Source organism: Bufo gargarizans, chromosome 10 (assembly GCF_014858855.1).
Source record: "Bufo gargarizans isolate SCDJY-AF-19 chromosome 10, ASM1485885v1, whole genome shotgun sequence".
NCBI lineage: Eukaryota > Metazoa > Chordata > Amphibia > Anura > Bufonidae > Bufo > Bufo gargarizans.
The window spans coordinates 40,040,408-40,049,755 of record NC_058089.1 but is presented as its reverse complement, the minus strand read 5'-3'; the positions used below and the strand labels follow the sequence as shown (position 1 = coordinate 40,049,755).

General features: G+C 44.8%; 1 protein-coding gene across 1 annotated transcript in view; it reads left to right on the top strand.

Annotated features, from left to right (window-relative positions):
• Positions 1-7,404: 7,404 nt before the first annotated feature.
• LOC122920286 (solute carrier family 22 member 6-A-like) overlaps positions 7,405-9,348 on the top strand; it is a 123,765-nt gene continuing 121,821 nt past the window's right edge. Inside the window, exon 1 of the mRNA XM_044269676.1 lies at positions 7,405-7,770. Coding sequence (XP_044125611.1) covers positions 7,405-7,770 — 366 coding nt within the window. The remainder of the gene's footprint in view (positions 7,771-9,348) is intronic.

Below are 9,348 nucleotides of genomic sequence, written 5' to 3'. Positions count from 1 at the left end.
TCCTATTCAAGTGAGAGGGGTGGAAGAGTTGCAATTACACCTGCTCGCTACTGCGATGTCTACAGTGAACAGGTAAACAGTGAAGAGAACGCAGCTCTCTTATAAGTGCTACATGCTCTTTAAACAATGGATCAGTAGGGGTGCCAAGAGTCGGACCCCTGCTAATCGATATTGATAACCAAACCAGAGGTGTTCCACAAGAATTAATGGAAAATAGAGATTACATTTCAAAATTTCACTTTTTTGGCAGATTTTCCATTTGAATTCATTTTTCCCAGTTACAAAGCAAGGATTAACAGCCAAACAAAACTCAATATTTATGGCCCTGATTCTGTAGTTTAAAGAAACACCCGATATGTGGGGACTGGTTTTTTGAAACCATGTCCCATTTGAAGCCCCCCTGATGCACCCCTAGAGTAGAAACTCCAAAAAAGTGACCCTATTTTGGAAACTATGGGATAGGGTGGCAGTTTTGTTGGTACTATTTTAGGGTATATAGGATTTTTGGTTGCTCTATATGACACTTTTTGTGAGGCAAGGTATCAAGAAATAGCTGTTTTGGCCACGTTTTTAGTTTTTGTTATTTACAACATTCATCTGACAGGTTAGATCATGTGGTATTTTTATAGAGCAGTTTGTCACGGAAGCGACAAAACCAAATAGTTGTTTGTTTCAGTTTTACATAAGAAAGCATTGAAAAAAAAAAAAAATGATTCTTTAGTGTCTCCACATTCTGAAAGCCATAGTTTTATTTATTTTTTGGGCAACTGTCTTGTGTAGGGGGTCATTTTTTGGGGGATGAGATGACTGTTTTATTGGCACTATTTTGGGGTGCGTATGACTTTTTGATTGCTTGCTATTACACTTTTTGTGATGTAAGGTGACAAAAAATGGCTTTTTTTTATACCGTTTGAATTTTTTTATTTTTACGGTATTTACCTGAGGGGTTAGGTCATGTGATAATTCTATAGAGCAGGTTATTACAGACGTGGAAATACCTAATATGTATACTATTTATTTATTTAAGTTTTTCACAATAATTTCATTTTTGAAACAAAAAAACATCATGTTTTAATGTCTCCATAGTCTGAGAGCCATATTTTTTTATTTCTTTAGGCGATTGTCCTGTGTAGGGGCTCATTTTTTGAGGGATGAGATGGCGGTTTGATTGGTACTATTTTGGGAGGCATATAACTTTTTGATCACTTGCTATTACACTTTTTGTGACTGTTTTTATTTAATGTTTTTTTTACGGTATTTACCTGAGGGTTTATGTCATGTGATATTTTTATAGAGCAAGTTCTTACAGACGCGGCGAAACCTAATATGTATATTCTTTTTTTTTTTTTTTTCACTTTAACACATTAACAGCATTTTAGAAAAAAACAGCTCAGGTCATTACGGACAGGGTGATATCAAACATATGTAGTGCATTATTTTTTTTTTTAATCAGTGATAAATGTGTATTTTCACTTTACACTTAGTCTGCCTTTAGCAGAAGTCTGATCAGACTTAGCCTTACCATTGCAAGCCGTAAGGCTGTGAAGGCGTCCGGTTGCCATGGTAACCATCACCCGCTGCCACAACAGAGCAGCGAGTGATGGGGAGGGAGGGGGGCCCCCTCCCTCTGTGATCCCATCAAGAATCGGGGGCTGAAACGGCACAGCAGCCCCCGATGGGAGGGGGAGGAAGCTCCCTCCCTGTTAACCCCTTCCATACAGCGGTCCCTATTGACTGCCGCATGGAAGGGGTTAAACGGTTGAAATCTGAGAGCACAGATGTCAGCCGTTTCAAGCAGAGTGTCAGCAATGTGCTGACACTCTGCTAACCGCTCAACCATCCTGAGAGAGGGGGCGGGCGGATGATCGCGCATCCGCCTGCCCCCCCAGCACCACCAGCAACCCCCTCTCCCGCACAGCCCGCCGACACATAAGAATGAGGGCTGCGGGGGAGGGTTAAAAATGAAAAGTTCTGTTATTTTGAAGTTTCTGATCCCCGTGGTCACGGATCGGCACTATCACAGAGTGCCTGTGGTGATAAGAAAGACACAGGACATACAGGTACGCCCTGTGTCCTTAAGTATCGGGACATGAGGGCGTACCTGTACGCCCTGTGTCCCCAAGAGGTTAATATGACAGCAAGGCCTTAGGTTAGTGTTCTTACACTGGACACTAAGGGGCACATTTATTAAAGGAAGTCTGTCACCACCATATGGCCATATACAGTGCTTACATTGTCCTATAGCACACTTATACATGAATGTAATGGTACCTTTGTTATTTTCTTTAGACTTGCAGAAGCTGGAAAAACAAAGTTTAATTAATATTTAAATGAGCACTCGCAAGTGCCCAGGGGCAGCGTTCACTGTGTTGGAGCCCAGGCTGCTCTGCCTTTTTTCGTTGTTTCCCATCCCCAGCCTCTGCCTATGCCCGCCCTCCTATTCCCTTGCATCATCCTTTGGTCCGGCTGAGATCCCGCACCTGTGCACTGCCTCATTGTCACGGAAGGTGTACAGAAAACTAGAAGACAAAAAATGAAGATCCGACTGATTGGATCCAAAACTAAGGAACCAAAGGGAGAGCCCTGCAACAGACCTGGCTCTTCCCTAACTGCTCAGCCTATGCAAAAATCTCAATTGTAGATGATCGCATATCCTCGTTCCTCGACTGTATAACACCAGAACACCCTATAATAGTGAGGGGACACAACCACCGGCTCCCTACACTTGATACGGAGGGAGTCAGGGTCACCTGGGATCCAGCAAACAGGAAAACACAAATGAATGAACAAAACTTATCTGTAGAAGACTCAGTAGTAGCATCCAGCATGCACACACTCCAGGAAGTTGTATAAACCGCAAAGTGATGCAGTATGGGAAGGGATTTAAAGGGATGCAATCAGTGCAACTACATGACAGCTGAGAGAGGCTAACGAGATGAGAAAGCGAAAGCAAAACAAAAGGAACCTCAAGGAGGAGGTTCTGAAGAACGTCTGTCAGAGCTTCTCAGATGTCTGGTGGTGACACTCATCCAGCAGGAGCATGTGCACTGCGATGACCATTGTGGGCACAGCATTGCTTTAACTACTGCGCATGTGATGGCAAACGGCACATTGACGCTGGTTTTGCGCCGTTCGCCGATGCATGTGCAGTAATTAAACTGATGCCATGCAAACAGTGGGCATCGCAGTGTGCATGCTCCGGCCCGGCAGTGCGCAGGTGCGGTATCTCGGCTGGACCGAAGGGAATATGAGTACAGCATGTCGGAAAGTAGAATGGGAAGGGTAAGTGAATCTGCCAAGTGGCAGTACCTTCCGGAGCTGGTGTGGTAAGTATATTTTTTTAAACTTCTGCTCTGAGGTCTGATTGGATTCTGGAGCGGTCTGATAGGGTCTGATCTGAGGCTAATGGAGGGTCTGATCTGGGGATGTGAGAGGGTCTGATGGGGGTGTGATTTGAGACTGAAGGGTCTGATAGTAGCTGATCTGAGGCTAGGGAGGGTCTGATGGGAGTCTGATTATTATTAAAGCGCAATTCATTCCATGGTGCTGTATATATGAAAAGGGGTATACATAATACAGAATATTGCACTAAGCATAAACAAGATGAGTTACAAAGTGGTATAGAAGAAGAGAGGGCCTGCAATCAACGAGGTATGGAGGAAGGACACAGTAGGAGAGTCTGATCTGAAGCTGATGTAGGATGAGGGGGGCTGATAGGAGGCTGATGAAGGTGGGGGGAAGATCTGATGCTGAGAAAGGGACAAAGGCAGGGACAGTTGTGAAGGAAGAGGCAGGGAGAGTGAAAGCTGAGTGAACCCCTTTCTGGACCCCCTGTGATTACCTTGGCTGCCATTAATGCCAAATAAAGAAATAAATACAGGTCCTTCTAAAAAAAATTAGCATATTGTGATAAAGTTCATTATTTTCTGTAATGTACTGATAAACATTAGACTTTAATATATTTTAGATTCATTACACACCAACTGAAGTAGTTCAAGCCTTTTATTGTTTTAATATTGGTGATTTTGGCATACAGCTCATGTAAACCCAAATTTCCTATCTAAAAAAATTTGCATATTTCATCCGACCAATAAAAGAAAAGTGTTTTTAATACAAAAAAAGTCAACCTTCAAATAATTATGTTCAGTTATGCACTCAATACTTGGTCGGAAATCCTTTTGCAGAAATGACTGCTTCAATGCGGCGTGGCATGGAGGCAATCAGCCTGTGGCACTGCTGAGGTGTTATAGAGGCCCAGGATGCTTTGATAGCGGCCTTAAGCTCATCCAGAGTGTTGGGTCTTGCGTCTCTCAACTTTCTCTTCCCAATATCCCACAGATTCTCTATGGGGTTCAGGTCAGGAGAGTTGGCAGGCCAATTAAGCACAGTAATACCATGGTCAGTAAACCATTTACCAGTGGTTTTGGCACTGTGAGCAGGTGCCAGGTCGTGCTGAAAAATGAAATCTTCATCTCCATAAAGCTTTTCAGCAGATGGAAGCATGAAGTGCTCCAAATCTCTCTTCCTCCAGACTTTGGCACCTTGATTTCCGAATGACATGCACAATTTGCTTTCATCCGAAAAAAGTACTTTGGACCACTGAGCAACAGTCCAGTGCTGCTTCTCTGTAGCCCAGGTCAGGCGCTTCTGCCGCTGTTTCTGGTTCAAAAGTGGCTTGACCTGGGGAATGCGGCACCTGTAGTCCATTTCCTTGCACACGCCTGTACACGGTGGCTCTGGATGTTTCTACTCCAGACTCAGTCCACTGCTTCCGCAGGTTCCCCAAGGTCTGGAATCGGTCCTTCTCCACAATATTCCTCAGGGTCCAGTCACCTCTTCTCGTTGTGCAGCGTTTTCTGCCACACTTTTTCCTTCCCACAGACTTCCCACTGAGGGGCCTTGATACAGCACTCTGGGAACAGCCTATTCGTTCAGAAATTTCTTTCTGTGTCTTACCCTCTTGCTTGAGGGTGTCAATGATGGCCTTCTGGACAGCAGTCAGGTCGGCAGTCTTACCCATGATTGCGGTTTTGAGTAATGAACCAGGCTGGGAGTTTTTAAAAGCCTCAGGAATCTTTTGCAGGTGTTTAGAGTTAATTAGTTGATTCAGATGATTAGGTTAATAGCTCGTTTAGAGAACCTTTTCATAATATGCTAATTTTTTAGATAGGAATTTGGGGTTTTCATGAGCTGTATGCCAAAATTATCAATATTAAAACAATAAAAGGCTTGAACTACTTCAGTTGTGTATAATGAATCTAACATATATGAAAGTCTAATGTTTATCAGTACATTACAGAAAATAATGAACTTTTTCACAATATGCAAATTTTTTTAGAAGGACCTGTATATAACATTCTGAACTTAAAAATTTGACTGCTCTGTTGGGTCAAAATGGTGCCTGTACTATATATAATATACAGCGCAGGCACCATTTTGTGCTGCAAAAATAAAGCGCTCTAGATCTTTTTTGTTGAAGCACATTTATGTAACTTACCCCTAAGTTAATTATATGTTTGACCAAATATAGCAGTCAAGTTGAGAATTTTGTATGGCCCGCGAACGATGTTACAAATATCCAAATAGTCCTCGGCAGAAAAAATGTTCCCTACCCCTGGTTTATACCATTTTCTACGCCTAAATTAGGCATAGAAAATGGTAAATAAGACTGGCCTGCCGGCCCTTCCCGACTCACACCATGCCCACTTTTTTAGACCTGGCATGAAAGGACCTGCACTCTGCGCTAGAAAAATGCCTAGTTTTAACCAGCCTAAAAGTAACGTTTACAGAGATGACGATGTAGTGTGAGGGGTGATTAGTTCCCATTATATTAGAGCAGCATTTAACAAGGACAATCAGCACCGTCTTATACCTCTTACACAGTGCCAGTGTCACGCGCCGGACACCAAAGGCAGACCTCCGGGACATCATGCAAACAGGGCACAGGCAAGACAGACCAAGGACCCACAGAGAACTTTATTACAAGTGTAATAAAAGCACATAACAGTAAGCAGGTAAGGCAATAGTAGTAACGCTACTACAGAACCAAGTACACCAGCAGACCAGAGGCAAAACCCAAAGAGCGGAAAGCCAGTGAGCCCCATTCCTCACAGAGTCCCCGGCGTTGGGAATGAGCTGGGCCGAGGGCTCACTGGTCGCACCTCCAGGAAGGTCCCAGTACATTTGGCCCCCCCCTACCTGCAAGAAACCACGCTGATGCCAGCACCAGCAGAACAGATAACAACAGAACTGGAAGCCAAGCAGACACCGGACATGGAACAGACTACAAGACGAACGGGAACATGCACAAATCAGATGCCTGGACCCAAGCGGGATGGAAGCATGGCGGTCTCAGGCAGAGCTGCACACAGACTAGAGATTCACACAGACTAGGGATTCACACAGACTAGAGATTCCCCCTCTGGGGAAGCCAGGTACCCTCTCAAGAAGTCAGGACAAACACGGGATAGGAACAGATGCAGAAAGGCACAACAAGCAGACATGAACAGACAAGGATCAGAAGTAGTAGGCACTTCCCACAGGACATGGGACAGGATACATCAGTAGCAGTTTAGCACTGCCAGGCTATCAGATGCAGTTGCGCACTGCTAGGTGAAACAAGGAACGGACAAGGATAACATCATACAGGGCAGGTACAGATCAGAAAGGACAAAACATCAAACACCATCACAGAACAGGTACTGGAGAAGACAAGGCAATAACAACAAACACCAATGCAATACCAAGCGACACCACACAGAAGGGTAGATGGAAAGAACCCCCTGGGTCAGCAGCAAGGGGCTACACCTAGGAAGACACAGGAAAGAAGATAAACTGACCTCCTGGGTGAGCAGAGAGATGCTACACCCAGCAAGACACAAGAAAGACTGACTGACCACAAGCCCCACAGCCCACAGGTAGAAATAGCTCCCTAATGAGGACACCTGGTAAGCCACACCCAGGCACAGATTAGGGGAAGTTAACCCCATCAGAACAGGAGTACAGAACACAAAACACAGGCTGCAGTACAGGACGTTGCCCCTGGCAACCAGCACCCACGGAGACCAGTACGCCAGAGCACAAACAACCCGTGAAACATTGAAAAACACAGAAGCATCACGAGGAGAGAAAACATACACAGGCAGCAGTTCACAGAAGACATGCAGCCAGCACGCAGCCCCAAGCAACAAGCCTGCACAGGAGGCAGCCTGCAGCCAGTACGCGAGGTAGCCTGCAGCCAGCCTACACGGACACAACTGTCACACTGAGCTGCACTGTGACACCTAGTATTAGTACAGAGCATCAGTGTGGGCATACTTAGGAAGAAGGAGCAAAAACTGCACTGGCACATAAGTTTTTTTTTTCTTTACTGTCCACAGAGTATAATGTAGAAAGTGAACTAGAATGGGGTTTAATGACCTCCTAGAAATGGTTGGGGGTCTAGGGAGATTTCAGGTGATCAACACTACTGTGCTTCTGATCCCCATGTTATTTGTGGCCTGTCATAGCTTTCTCCAAAATTTTTCTGCTGCAATACCGACCCACCGCTGTTGGATACCAGGTGTGGATAATTCTACAATTACTTATAACCAAAGTCAATTGGCTGCCTTCATACCACTGGATGAGGATCAAAATGCCAAGAGCTGCATGCGGTTCACAAATTTGGAACTTTTTTCCTGGACAAACGGTACTTTCAAGAAGGACAAAGAATTTTGTAAAGATGGCTGGGTCTATGATAGGAGTATCTTTTCTTCCACTATCGTCACTGAGGTATGTGAGCCTGGGTTCCTTTCTTTCCCAAATTGCCAGTATTCCTTTCATGTAAATTCCATGCATATACATACTGTAAATACTTTTTTATGGTTAACCATCCTTTAAAATATGTTTATTTCTCATGCGGCAGTAAGCACTATCATTGAGTCAGACTAAAATGCAGGCAGATTCACAGACCGGCTGAAGGTGGCCCGCCAGCAGGAACAGTATTTAGCCCTCCCCTTAGCTCTCTAACAACCCACTAGTAATTGTGGATCAGATGTGGACCCATTCATTACAATGAGGCCTGATAAAATGGGGACTACACACCGTGTGCTGTCTGCATCCATTTGTCCATTCTTCCGCCACACAAAAAAGAACATGTCCTATTATTGTCCGTTTTGCTCACAAGAATAGGTGTTATTAAAATGGGTCCGCAAAATAAAGTGGAAGCAACACGGACGTTTTGTGGACCGCAAAATACATACTGTGAATGCACCCTAATAGATGATAGGAAGCTGCTTCAATGTGGGCCCTTGTGCAGCCACACAGGTTGAATATATGGTGTATTTGCCTGGCATGAAAGGAAGGGGAGATGTGTCACAGACCTTGGGCTTGTGCCCTAATCTTTTAAGTCACTAACCGATGGGGAGAGAGTCACCAGTGAATCTCATTAACAAAATAGTGGCACCTCAGGGTGAAAGAAACTATTCTGATACCTGGATCCTGCACATCCTCTATATCAGGGATGTCCATTCTGCGGCCCTCCAGCTGTTGCCAAACTACAATTCCCAGCATGCCTGGACAGCCTACAGCTATTAGGGCATGCTGGGAGTTGTAGTTTTGCAACAGCTGGAGGGCCGCAGGTTGAGCATCCCTTCTCTATATGCTTATTCAATGAAAGATCCTGCATATGCAACAAGTGCCTCCCCCCAAGGCCCTCCTATATCGCGTCCCAGGTGTAGTAGGAATGCCGAGTGGTATAGTGTGGCCTAATTGTCTCTTTATGTGTCACGGTGCTCCTACCTGGATACTGCTAGACCCCAGGCTTTGGCTCCAAAGCAATAAAAGGGGGGAATAATTGAGGCATTGGAAAGAATAACTTGAGTCCAGACCTTGAGATGAAGTTCAATGGCAGCTTTACTTTGAATAAACGTTTCTTCAAACAGTTTCAGGCTTTGTCTTGGTTCCAGCAGGCTTTAGCATTAAACTGGCAGGCAAACTCAACTCTGCTATAAATGTTTCTCTCTGACTCTACTGTACTGACAGACTAGTGTTATAACTCAGCTTCTTCTGTATACTGCACTTCTTCTCTGTAGTCTGACTCTTGGTTATGCCAAGGAACTTTCCTCCTGGCTCCTGAGGCTTCAAGCTTTGGCCTCCACGGCCAGCAGAGCTTAAGGTGCTCCTGCACACCCTTTCCCTGTCTAGGGGAGAGCAGACTGCAACTAAATGGCCACCACTCTTCCTGCAGGAAATAGGACTAGCCCACTCCCCTACAGAAGGGGGTTAGAATGGAATAGAAAGTTGAATTCTTTCTAAGTACAGCTCTGCCATATTTGCTGCCACCTGCTGGTGAACCAGGTATTTTACATG